This window comes from Sciurus vulgaris, assembly GCF_902686455.1.
Source record: "Sciurus vulgaris genome assembly, chromosome: 10".
Lineage (NCBI taxonomy): Eukaryota > Metazoa > Chordata > Mammalia > Rodentia > Sciuridae > Sciurus > Sciurus vulgaris.
The window spans coordinates 1,101,997-1,114,726 of NC_136470.1; the positions used below are offsets into that span (position 1 = coordinate 1,101,997).

The 12,730-nt window shown below is 61.9% G+C and overlaps 1 protein-coding gene across 3 annotated transcripts; it reads left to right on the forward strand.

The window, feature by feature from the left end:
- The first annotated feature begins 763 nt into the window (after window positions 1–763).
- Window positions 764–11,345, forward strand: POFUT2 (protein O-fucosyltransferase 2). 3 transcript variants are annotated; one of them, XM_079100759.1, is made up of 9 exons: window positions 764–933; window positions 1,625–1,875; window positions 3,459–3,603; window positions 4,351–4,461; window positions 7,328–7,394; window positions 8,285–8,410; window positions 9,261–9,441; window positions 9,624–9,762; window positions 11,104–11,345. In XM_079100759.1, the coding sequence occupies exons 1-9, from the start codon at window positions 803–805 to the stop codon at window positions 11,255–11,257; spliced, it is 1,305 nt and encodes a 434-aa protein (XP_078956885.1). In that variant the 5' UTR covers window positions 764–802; the 3' UTR covers window positions 11,258–11,345. The 3 variants fall into 3 exon arrangements, with proteins under 3 accessions (XP_078956885.1, XP_078956886.1, XP_078956887.1); XM_079100760.1 differs by having other exon boundaries at window positions 766–933; window positions 9,639–9,762; XM_079100761.1 differs by having other exon boundaries at window positions 795–933; window positions 1,502–1,875.
- The last annotated feature ends 1,385 nt before the right edge of the window (window positions 11,346–12,730 follow it).

A 12,730-nucleotide genomic window follows, 5' to 3' on the forward strand; every position in this document is an offset into this window, starting at 1 on the left:
GGCTCAGGAACGCGCAGCTGAGAAGTGCCAGGCACAGGCCGGCTCCTGCGACGTCCTGGGCTGCACACAGCAGAGTCTGGCGCACGGAATCGGATGGCTCATCCTCTAGCCCGGCACCCCATGCCCCGCCCCAGTTTCCACTGTCCCCCGCGGGTTGGTGCCCGCAACACAGCTGCAGGGCGGACACCCGCAGGGCGCGAGCAGTTCCCACGCCTTGCCCCACGACTCCGTCCGCCTCGCCAGCCCGACAGCCTTCATCCCGCAGGACCGCGCCGCCACGCCCCAACCCGTGCCGGCGGAGGACGCGGTCCGAGTGGCGTGACCCAACGCCAGGCGAGGAAGCCGGCGCGGGGCTAAGCCGGGGGTGCGCCGGACACAGGCACATCCGCCCTGGCCCCGCCCCTCGGTGCCCTCCCCGACCACGCCCCGACCGCCTGGGGAACTCGCCTTCAGGCCCCGCCCCGCCCTTGAGGACGCCCCGCCCCTCGGTGCCCTACCCGACCGCCTGGGGAACTCGCCTTCAGGCCCCGCCCCGCCCTTGAGGACGCCCCGCCCCTCGGTGCCCTACCCGACCGCCTGGGGAACTCGCCTTCAGGCCCTGCCCCTTCCCCACTCACGCCGCGCCCTTCCTCAGACCACACCTCGCAGAACCCTGGCCCCGCCCCAAGCCGAGAAGCGACGCATGCGCAGATTGGGCCTCACTCTGTTGCCGTGGCTGCGGGAGACGCGCTCCACGGGGGCGAGACAGACTCGCGCTTCCGGGTCAGGGCGCGACCGCCGGAAGTGCGTGGCCGCCGGAGCCATGGCGGCGCTGGCGGTCGTCTTCTTCCTCCTCGGGACGGCATCCTGGCCGCCGGCGTCGGCCTCGGGCGAGGAGTTCTGGCCCGGCCAGTCGGCCGCCGACATCCTGTCGCGGGCGGCGTCCCGCAGACGGTAAGCGCTCCGGGGCTCGCCTCACCCGCGGCCCCGGCTCGGCCCACGTGGTCCGGGCGGACGCCGCCCCGCGCCCGGCGCCGCGGCAGCCCCGGGGGGACGCCGGGCCTCAGACCTCGGTGGCAGTTGCAGGACGCTCCCTTCTCTCAGTCGTGCGGTGGGTGCGCGGTGGAGTCCTTCCAGAAGCCCCCTGCCTGATGTCGCAGCAGGCGAATGCCCAGCTGTGGCCAGACCCAGATAAACTTGCAAAAGTTAAAAACGTTGCCATTCTGCCCATTAGTCATTTGTTTTGAAGATATACTTGTTTTTCACTTAAAATGTTAATCGTGTTACCATTAAGTAAGTTAATGAGTACTTGTGGCCTTAGCTTTTATGAGTGACCTTAACCTTGACAACTGCCCCTTGAGGTCCTCAGAAGTTTGGTGTGAAGGTCTTTACACCAGTGTGAGAGCCCTTAAGAGCACCCATTCAGGCTCAGGGCTGAGGTCCTGGGGCATGGTGAGCCGTTCAAGGATACTGGGACATCCGGTCATGCTTGCGGGCTCTGAGGTGACTGTCACTTAAACAGGTGGACAACTATCTGCAAACTGAAGCAGCAGGAATCACGCAGAGTGGAGAAGTGGCTGCAGCAGTAACGGGCAGGTGTGTTCCAGCCCTCACACTCAGGAGCCCTGTTCCACTCTCTGCACAGGTACCTTCTGTACGATGTCAACCCTCTGGAGGGCTTCAACCTCCGCAGGGATGTGTACATCCGCATGGCCTCCCTGCTGAAAACCCTGCTGAAGACGGAGGAGTGGGTGCTGGTCCTGCCCCCGTGGGGCCGCCTCTATCACTGGCAGAGTCCTGATATCCTCCAAGACCGGATACCTTGGTCTGAGTTTTTTGATCTTCCAAGTCTCAATAAAAACATCCCGGTCATTGAGTATGAGCACTTCATCGAAGGTGAGCTGGTGGTCTATCTGGGCCCACCTGCGTCCTCTCGCCCAGCGTCTCCCTTCCGCAGCTGCAGTGCTTTGCTGCATGGGCACCCTCCCTGTGTTTTCTCTGGGGATATGGGTCTGAAGTGTCGGGGTGGCTGCCACAGCCTGTAAACAGCTGGCACAGTCAGTTTGCACGGGAGAGCGTCCCGCCCCAGGTGTCAGCCGACAGACAGGGCATGCTGGGCGAGAGGCCGTGTCCCCTTGGAGAGGAGGCTGCCTGTGCACAGCTCTGGTCACGGGTTTGCTGCTGCACCGCGAGGGCATCAGCAGAGGTGCTTCAGCACCTTCGTGTTGCTTCCTCCTCTGCCTCGATGTCCCGAGGAATGCAGCTTTGGTTGGAGCACAGGTATTTAGCAATGGGACTTTGGTTGGAGGACACAGATTTAAAGTAAGTTGCCCTGGGCTGCTGCTTTCTAAAGGCCCTGCAGAGGAGTGGTGGGTGGCTTCACGTGGGGTGGTGCTTGTGGCGTGATCAGGTCCCCTTGCAGTCCAGCCTTTGCTGTGCCTGGGCATGGCTCCCACAGGGTTGTTCTCGCGGTGCACGGCCCAAGCCTACTATGAAGTGTGCGGTGTTGGAGTCAATCCCGGAGTGCTGGTCCGTGAGCCACTGTTTCCCGCTGTGCTCATTCAGGCTGGGCCTTACCAGACCTGTGAGATGCACCCTTTCCTGCCCTGGTGTGAGTGCTGGCCATAGGAACCCAGGCGGCCCTTGCCTCCTGACCACAAGGCCAGGCTGGCGGTTTTCTGATGCTGGGAAAGGAACAGTCAGGGCTCTTGCCATTTTAGTGTGTGGCACCTGGAAGTGGCAGGGCTGCTTCTCCCTGCTGCCACTCAGCTCCACCCGGCAGTCCAGCAGGACCAGGAACCATGCAGGAAGACAGCCTGCACCATGGCCTTCCCAGGTAGACATGCTGGCTGCCTTCCCTGTAGAGGATGAAGCTCCCATGCCTGGCATTAGTTCTTCACTGTCCAGTAGCATGAGAGGAGCCCCTTGGGCTGCACTGGCCACGCAGCTGCCGGCCCCTGATCCCCAGCAAACATGGAAAAGCCAGAATTCTGCTTGGTGTGGTTTCTTGTTCATTCCATCTTTGGCCAGAGCTCCACTGGGACGTGGGGAGGCAGGTGGCCCCAGCGTGGCATGGCAGGGGGCGGTGGGGGGGATAGACCCTCATCAGGCTCTTCACTGGGCAGCTAACGAGTGCAGTGCTGTCAGACGATAGAGAGCGCTGGCCCACCAGGGGGTCTGGCAGCCCTGGCTGGTAGCGGGGCAGACAGGCTCAACCGTGCTGGAGGAGAGGCGGAGGCCAGGGAGCAGTGAGTCGGGCGCCCCAGGTGACAGGTCAGCAGGAGGAAGATAGCTGTGGCAGGAGAGCTGGCGAAGCCCTGTTCCCAGCCAGGGACCCGGGTCTGCCCTCTGCTTCCTGCAGTCCTCTGTGGCAATAGGTGGCCTTGACCTTATCCAGGTCTGCCTGAGCCAGGGGCGGGCTGTGCCTGCGAGTGGCCACAGCTGCTGCCGCACTGCCCTGTTCTCTCGGTGTTTTCCAGAGTCCGGTGGGCCCTTCATTGACCAGGTGTATGTCCTGCAAGGGTACGCGGAAGGGTGGAAGGAGGGCTCCTGGGAGGAGAAGGTGGACCCGCGGCCGTGCCTGGAACCCCTGCTGTACTCACAGGACAAGCATGAGTATTACAGGTAGCCCAGCCGCCCAGCCGCCACGCCACATGGCCTCCCCAGCACCGCTGTGTGCTGGCCACCCAGTGGAGGCTGGCAAAGGCCCCCTGCCGTGCAGAGGGGACGTAGCCTGTTTTCAAAACACCCAGCGAAGGCACCCTCCCTTTTCCTTGCCTGTTTTGTACTGGGGATTGAAACCAGGGTCTTGCTGCCACTAAGCTGCATCCCCAGCCCTTTTTAAAATTTAAGTCAGGGCCTCACTAAGTTGTAGAGGCTGGCCTTAAACTTGTGATCCTCCTGCCTCAGCCTCCCGAGTAGCTGGGATGGCAAGTGTGCACCACTGTGCCTGGCTTCCTGCCTTTTAAGTGCACTCGGGTGTGGTGTAGGAATGGTGGTCGCAGCCCTGAGTGCAAATCGCCGACTGAGGCTTCCCTGTGGAACAGCCGTTGCGCAATAGCCTCCACATGTCATGTTCCAGAGCAGTTTTGTTCTGAAGAGTGAGAGAGAGAGGTGCTCTTGGCAGAGCACGGTTGCCTTGCTGTGGCCCCTGAGCCTGGACCTGTGGTTTCTGTCCACCTTTCTTGACTGTCAGCTGTCATGACCATCAGAGTCATGCTGAGCAAAGCTTCAGCCAAGTTCATAGTTTTCTTTTGCAATTTTCACAATGTGAGTTCCCAAGTGGCAGTGCCCTGTGTGCGTGTGGGGACCGTATGTTCCCTGTGTGAAAGCAAAGCCAGCTAACAGCTGCACCGTGGGTTTTCTTTCCAGGGGATGGTTTTGGGGTTATGAAGAGACCAGGGGTTTGAACGTCTCCTGTCTGTCCATCCAAGGATCAGCGTCCACCATAGCACCTGTACTCCTGAAAAACACTTCAGCCCGGTGAGTGCCGGCACTTTCCACTCTGGGCCAGCTGCCCTGTGTGCTCCTGTGCTGTGTGCTGGCGTCCACACACCTCACCACAGGGGCCGCTGTGCACAGTGAGCGGGACCAAGGGGGCTGGAGGAGGCTGCATTGTCCTTAGAAGAGCCTGGGCGGCGGGGGAGGGGGAGTAGCTCAGCTGGTAGAGGGCTTGCCTTGCAAGCACAAGGCCCTGGGTTCGATCCCCAGCACCGCAAAAAAAAAAAGAGCTTCAGGGGGCAGCTGGGTTTGGATGGGCACCCAGCTCTGGGTCGGCCCGCAGGCCTCGCTCCATTCCCAAGCCTGGTGGCCACTGGCAGGTGCCAGGGACAGGACCTCACCTGGCTTCTCTCCAGAGTTCCTCCCAGGTGACATGAGGCGCCATGGCATGGCTGGGTAAAGCAAGGCCTGAGGGTGCATGGCGGGGCACAGGGTGACTGACCAGGGCACAGGCGGGTAGAACGCTATCTGCTGGACTCGAGCAGGAGGCTCCGCTCTTTGAGGCACTGGAGAGCTGTCAGAGATGCTGCCTGTCTCCCTCTGGTTGAGTTTTCTCCCGGTGGATCTGGGTGACTGCACAGTGAATGTACCCTTGGCTCTCGGACCCTGTGGGCGGAGCCTGAGGCGGCAGCCTCACCACCGCCCAGCGTGGGGCTGGGGCCGAGGCTCTGAGGGTGAGCCTCTGGAGGGAACGTCCCCAGGACGTGCTGCAGACTTTGAGTGGCTGCAGGGAGCTGGGGAAGCTGAAGCCACACACCTTTCTCACGGTGCCCCTGCCACTTCCCGAGCACCCCGTAGCAGGTCGCGAGCATCTCTCAGGAGCCTGGGCACACCAGGCCTCTCCTGCCCTGGACTCAGGGCGCTCCCAGGTGCCCTTCCTGCTGTCATGCGGCGTGTGCACCCTGAAGTCCCCGGCAAGGCAGCTGCGATCCCGTGTGCAGAGCAGCTTTGCTCAGCACTTCTGTCTCAGCAGTGCTGGCTCCGTGTCTCCCGTGGCATCGTGCGCACGTCTCCAGCAGAAGTGCAGAGCCCCAGGTTTGGAGGGAGCTGGCTGAGTCTCCAGCTCGCGAAGTCCAGCTTTTGTTTGGTCCCACACTGGGGCCTTTTGATTACGGATCTGGGCTCCAAAAGCAGCCCTGCCTGAGTTTGGGCCTGGGGACGCATGCTCACATCTGCGGTGTGTGGGGCTGGAGCGCTCTGCCCTGTGGGGACCACAGACAACGCCGTGGCTGTGGAGCAGCACCTCTGCCGAAGAGCCGTGGGCGGGAGACCCTGCAAGGACAGTGACCGTGAAGTGGTTCCAGCTCCTGGTGGCCATGGAGCCTTGAGAGGCAGTGTCGGGATGGGCTGGGCAGGGCTTGCAACTCACTGTGGAAAGCCCTGCCCAGCTCAGCACCTGCAGACCAAGGCTTTCCATCCACCAGGGGCTGCCGAGGGGCACAGGGCCTGCATCACAGCTTGGGTGAGAGCCAGAGAGGAGAGCAGGAGCAAGAGGCAGGGGACATGCAGGCCCCGCTCCACAGGAGGAAGCAGCAGCCCCACCAGGGGGCACAGACCTCTCAGGAGCACCCAGGTGCATCCAGGCACCTGCCCAGGGATGTGCATGGTGTCCCCAAACTAGAACACCCATCTGCAGCCAGAGCTGGCATGAAGGGAGCCCTAGTGAGCTTGAGACTGAAATGCCTCCCAGCCGGACATGACCAGCTGCAGGCACAGGACATGTGGCCTGTAGCGTCCAGCAAAGAGAGAAAACAGGCCAACTTCCGTCTGCACAGTGCAGAGCAGGGACTTACAGGGAGGTGGTGTCCCTGACCTGTGCCTAAGGCCTTCTGCTCAGGGCCTGCCTGCGCCCAGTCTGCAGCCATGCCCCTGGGAAGTGGTCCTTGGGACAGGACTGGGGCTCTGCTGTGTGGACACTTGCTCTCCTGCTGGGCGTCTGTGTGGCATGCTGCCTTCCTAGAACTCAATGGGCCTGTCTTCTTGACCACAGGTCTCAGCCTTCAGTGAGGGCGCTCAGTGGTCCTCTGCCTCTTGGGCATTGGTGAGGGTGTGGCAGTCCCCCATGCTCTGTCTCCCATGTTGGTGAGGATGCATGGCAGTCACCTTGGTCTTTCAGGTCATCTGTGGGCTGATGTAGCAGCCCAAGTTGGTGCTGCACAGACAGGACAGTTGTACAGAGAAGCTTCATGCAGAGAGCAGAAGCGCAGCGTGCAGAACCTCAGTGCTGGGGGTTACTGCTGAGTCACCCCAGGCCTGAGGCCCCAGAGCTGGTCCCCTTCAACCCTGGGGTGGAGCCTTGGTCTCGGGATCTGGCTCTGAGGAGGGAACCTGGTGTGTGTCCCTGGCTGCAAAGGAAGGCCTGCTTCAAAGCTCTGAAGTGTTCCTCTGTGGAGCACCGATTTGAATTTTTACCAGATTTTATCTGCGGAAATGTAGACGTTTTATTTAGGTTTCTAGGTATTTTTATGCTGCACTTCCCCAGTGTCCTTAAGTCTTTGGAACTCTTCTTTATGGGTCATTTTACCCATAAAGGGTGACGTGCAATTTCCTGCGTGGGTACCGTGGCGCCTCCTGGGTTCCCTGGGTGCATGGGTGGTGGGCATTTTCTGGGCCCCAGGCGTGGTGAGGCTGGGCCGCCCTCGTACTCCTGGAGTGGCCCGTGTGCCGTGCGGCTGCTGGGTTTTGTTTAGCTGCTGTTTCTGGTTTTTCCCTGCTGCTCACAGTCCTGCCACAGTCTTCCTGGATCCCCAGGTGCCTTGCAGACCCCTCTGTGTGCTGGCACAGGGCCCTTGTGCCCGAGCTCCTGGTGAGGCTGTGGCCGCTGAGCTGTGCTTGCTGTCCTTGGCAGGTCCGTGATGCTGGACAGAGCCGAGAACTTCCTTCACGACCACTACGGGGGCAAGGACTACTGGGATGTGAGTACTTCCCCAGGGAACTCACCTCCTCTCCCCTTGTGCACAGTGGGTCTATTTGTTCAGGTTTTGAACATTTAAAATGGTCAGCAAACAGCTATTTCCCACCTTGCTGACTGGAATCTGAGACTCCCAGAAGCCCTGGACTTTGGGCATCAGCAGTGGATTTCCTCCCACCTTAGGGCAAAGGTTCTGGACCTTGCTGTGGGGCCAGGTGTCTCTGCCCCTGCTGCACAGGCCTGGCTTTTGCGTGGCAGTCAGCCCTCCAGCTCCTGTCCATGCCGGGACAGGCTGTCCTCTGGACCCTGTTCTCTCGACTGTCAGGAGCTTGAGCCTCAAGCTCCACTCAACACTCTGGTTTGACGGGTGTTCCTCAGTGAGACCTTAACCTGGAATCGATTTCTGCCTGGAGGTGGGGAATGTAGCCCTGGGCGACTGTTGAGGACCCACAGTTGGCCTGAGCCACGCCAGGCCAGGAGCAGCAAACCTGTTGAGGTTTTGACGGTAGTGACGGTGTGAGGAAGAGACCTGTCGTCCAGTTGAGCTCACTTTAGAAGACAGAAGCCGCCCCACAGAGCTCAAGGGCGGGAGTGCTCCCAGGCGGGCAGGTGGGAGCTGCAGGCAGCTGGGGGAGGCCAGCGAGCAGAGGGGCCTGGCTGTGCCTGTCCAGGCTGGGTGGGAGCTCTGCTAGAGGGGCTTCTGCTGGGGCCCCAGCAGAGTCTGCAGGCGGACAGCGCTGCTGCTCCGGCAACGAGGGGCGTGAGGGTGTGCTGCTGGCACCAGGACGCCAGCAAGGGGGCAGCACGCGGGGCAGGGCCACAACACCTCGTCCTCACCACAGCCCAGTGGCTGGGCAGGCGAGGTCACGGCCACGTGCTGCCCTGTTTCCACAGACCCGTCGGAGCATGGTGTTCGCCAAACACCTGCGGGTGGTGGGAGACACCTTCAGAAGCAGGTACCTCAACTCCACAGATGCCGCGGACAAGATCCCCTTTGAGGAAGACTGGACAAAGATGAAGGTAGCGATGGCCTTTGCCCCGGGGAGACGTGACTCGTCCCTTTGAATGCCGGGGAAGGCAGAGGAAGCTGACCTGGCTGTCTCTGGTGGCCCAAGGTGCCTCTGCTCCGTCTTGCTGCACTTAGGAACGCAGGCAGCACAGGGCCTGTACTAAGGCGGGGACGTCACTGCAGGCCAGCACCTAGAAGGTCATTCTCAGGGGAAAGTGAGACTGAGAATGGAAAGGAAGCAGGAGGTGCCCAGCGGCCTGTGGGCCTTGTCCTGATGTGCGTGGTGAGGAAGGGGCAGCAGGACAGCACCACGGGAGCCCCATTGGGGCAGGTGCCCAGCATGTGTGACGCCCGGGCTCCCTCCAGCAGCCAGAAACCCCATTTTGGTCTGCTGTCGTCCTCCTGACATTTTTATGTAAACGTAGTAAATACACACGTGCTCCTAAAGACGCAGACACGCTTAAGCACGTATGCAGACACGTGTAGACACGTCCCGTGACTGCGTCCTCCAGAGCTCGGGTTTTCCTGTGGCCTGGTTTCAGCGGGTGGCCGTTGCTCTCTCAGGACGGGCTGGCACTGGCGGCCCTCAGGGCAGTGCTGTTTTGGCAGAGACTGAGCAGGGACTCCTGCCTCTGCCCCGGGATGTTAAGACACTCAGTCTTTCCTGGAAGGAAAAGGAAAGTTCTTTTTTCCCTGGTGTTTCACTTCACTTGGGAAAAGTCTGCAATGTGGTTGCCTCCTGGTCTTCCTGCCCTGCGTGCTGTCTGAGGGTCCCCGAGGCCTGGAGGGCTGCCGTGTGGACACGCTCCTCCCCGCTGCACCCTGAGCAACCCTGCCGCCTCAGTCCCCCCTCCTCCACAGGTGGAGCCGGGCTCTTCGCTGGGAGGCCCGTATCTTGCAGTTCACCTGAGAAGAAAGGACTTCATCTGGGGACACCGGCAGGACGTGCCTAGCCTGGAGGGGGCGGTGAGGAAGATCCGCAGCCTCATGAAGACCCACCGGCTGCACAGGGTGTTCGTGGCCACAGACGCCATCAGGACAGGTAGGCCTCTCTGAGCCCTGGCTGGTGGCTGGGCAGACTCAGGCTGCCCCCTGAGCCCCAGCTGTGCCCCAGGCAGAGCTGAACCGTCTTGGCCTCTCATCCTGTGGCCAGAGACACAAGCCAGCGCCTCTGCAGCGTGCCCGAGTGGACGTGCTAGGACCACAGCTGGGGACCGTCAGCAGCCCATTGCTTTGCAGAGTATGAGGAGCTGAAGAAGCTGCTCCCCAGGATGGTGGCCTTCGAGCCCAGCTGGGAGGAGCTGGAGCTGTACAAGGACGGCGGAGTCGCCATCATCGACCAGTGGATCTGCTCACACGCCAGGTACCTGGATGCTGCCTCCCACAGGGGCGCGGCAGCGCTCCTGGTTCCTGCGTGCCTGCGTCTTGGGACTTGGCACCAGCAGCAGCTGGCCCCGTGCACTCCGACGGGCCTGTCTGGGACTGTCCTTAAGGCCCATCTCCGTGCATCCTTGGGTGACGCAGACCCTGGTCTCCACGAGCAGGTCCTCGCGGCCCCAGCACCTGGCCTCGCTCCTGCCAGCATCTGGCCCTGCCCTGGGACCAGCGCCTGGCTGGGCTCACACCCGCCTGCCGCCTGAGGAGCAGGCGCAGGGTCCTGGGGGTGGAGGCTCGGGCCCTTGTGCCCTGGAGGGGCGGCTAGGGAGGCAGCCCGGCCTCTGTAGGCTGCTCGACGCTCACTGCATGTCCATCCTGGGACGGACGTTCTGAGCAGACTAGAACATGGCTGTGCAGTCGTGATCTCCACGTGGCCTGGATGTCCTGGACGCCGTGCGCACGCAGGCCTGGCTGTGGGCGGCCGGCCTGCTCTCACCTGCCTGGGTGTGCCCCCCAGCCCTCCCATGCCGCCTGGGCACTAGGGCACTAGCCAGTGTCCTCTAGGCCCAGGGCCCCTCACCTGGGCAGCGAGGGCTGCTTTCTCAGTCGGGCCAGGTCAGGTCCGTGCCCGCTCCAGGGGTGGCCTGAGGCGCATGATCGAGGGCAAGCAGGTGCCTGTCTCCACCCACAAAGTGGTGCTGGGCGTTCGAGCTCATGCTTCTGCTCCTGCCCTGGGTTGTCCTGAAAGTGCCACGGCCCTGGTGGTGTCTGGACCCCACTGGAGGCTCCTATGGGTAAAGTCCTCGCTCGTCTGACTGACCTCTCAGCCACACGGCCTACCTGCCCTCCCTACCTCCATCCCTGGAGGCGCACCCACTCAGAAGCCACAACCCCACAGCCCAAGCGTGGCTTCATGCACATAGCACTCGCTCTATAAATGTCTCGAATGGATTGTCAGTAAGTTAGAGAGGGAGGCCAGCACAGGAGGCAGGAGTAGAGGGCCTCCCACCTCCCTGGGAACTAGAGGCCAGCGTGGGGGCAGGGTGGAGGGTCTCCCAGGCTCTGTTCCAGCCCAGACACTGTGTGTAGGTGGGCCTGGGCTTCTGTGTCCCCCTGCTCCTCAGTCAGGAGCCCCGTGTGGCCCGAGCACCCTGGCAAACACAGTCCTAGGCTGCAAGTGGCCCTGGGTATCTGCGATAGAGGACAGGTACCTGCAAGGAGTGGGGGAAGGACCCAGGTGGGAGGACCCCAAGGTAGTGCCGGGCACCTGAGGGCCTGGGTGGCTGCGGATCCCACCCAACGAGGGGCCTGCTGTGCTGCTTTGCAGGTTTTTTATCGGCACCTCCGTCTCCACGTTCTCTTTCCGGATTCACGAGGAAAGGGAGATCCTGGGGTTGGACCCCAAGACGACGTACAACCGCTTCTGTGGAGACCAGGAGGAGGCGTGCGAGCAGCCCAGCCACTGGGAGATCGCCTACTGAGGCTCACCGTCTGCAGCCTGGTGCTCGCACCTGGGCGGCCAGGGCAGCCAGGAGCGCCCCGCCAGGGCCCCCGGCCAGGGAGGCCTGCTGCCAGAGTCTGCCGAGAGCGCCATCCCATGCTCCCTCCAGCTGGCGCCAGCTGCGGCACACTCCTGCACACTCTGCTGCCTCCAGGGTCAGTGAGCTGCGCTCTCCTCGGGACCGTGGGACCACCTTGCTGCACAGAGCTCACGTTGACAGGCGAGGGCAGGCTCTGTCGTGAGCAGGCTGCTCAGGAGCAGGGACCCCACACGCCCGTCTCCACCATGTCAGAACTTAGCAAATGACAATAAATTCACAGGCTACGCCGTTTTCATCAGTGGCAGGTCACGGGCTACTCGTGGCCACCTGGCCATCCTTAGCCAAGCAGACGAAGTTCTTTTATTCCAGTCTTCACTTCTAAGATCCGTGACACGCAGGTCACACATCCTCCACGTGGTGATGAGTGAACAGATCGCAGAGAGACGAGGAGAGGATAAGGCAGGGCTGCAGATCAGGGAGTCCCTGTGTCAGGTGGGACAGACCAGGTCCAGAGTCTGCGGAGCAGAGGGTCTGGAGTGCCAGTGTCACGTGGCGAGTCGCCTGGGCGCAGCAGTGCTTGGTGGTCACAAGCAGGAGAAACTACCTGCTCAAGCCTGGGACAGATGTGCAGGTTTGTTGCTGTGATTTTCTAGGCAAGGCTGAGTGCAGGGTCCGGGTGCCACCAGGTCCAGCCTTAGGTGAGAGGGTCGCGTCTGTGAGGCCGAGAAGCTGCCGTATCTGGCGTTCCTGGTGAGATCGGGATGTCCACGGGCCCAGGTGCTCCTGATTTAGTTTGACAGGTGTGTTATTTATCAGCTCGTGCCTCACGGTGGCACCAGGCAGATGGTGTGCACTTGTACAAACAAGGTGTGGAGTCATCCTACCTGGGCACCTGTACTCAAGGTGGAGTAGCTCACAGCAAACTGCTGCTTTCTAAAATGCAGGACTGCTGATTGCGTCCTGTGGTAACTCAGGGCAGGCCCAGCCCCAGGCTGTGGAGACTGCAGTGCTGCAGCAGCTGGTGTGAGAGGTGGGTCCTGGGGCCAGCACCAGCCTCCAGGGCCCCAGGGTTCGGGCTGTGCCCGTGCCAGGGCAGCAGCTGTCGCCTGGGGCTGTCTCCTGCAGAGGGCAGCCTGTGCCAGCAAGGGTCATGCTGCTGGAGAGCAGCAGGAGACGCCTTCCATGGCCAGCAGTCAAACGTAGAAGACGTTCGTCAGTGTCAGAGCAAAGTTCAGTTCCGGACCTGGGCAGTGCCCTGAGCCAGGGAGATGCAGAGGCCTCCACGGCCCCAGGCTGAGCTGGTGGCTGCGGTATTGGCACACCACGCTAGGCTGCCGCTGTCCCTGGGAGGCAGCTTGGACCACATTCAGCAGGATGCAGTGGCCCTGCCTGGAGGAGCCACCGGCTGGAAAG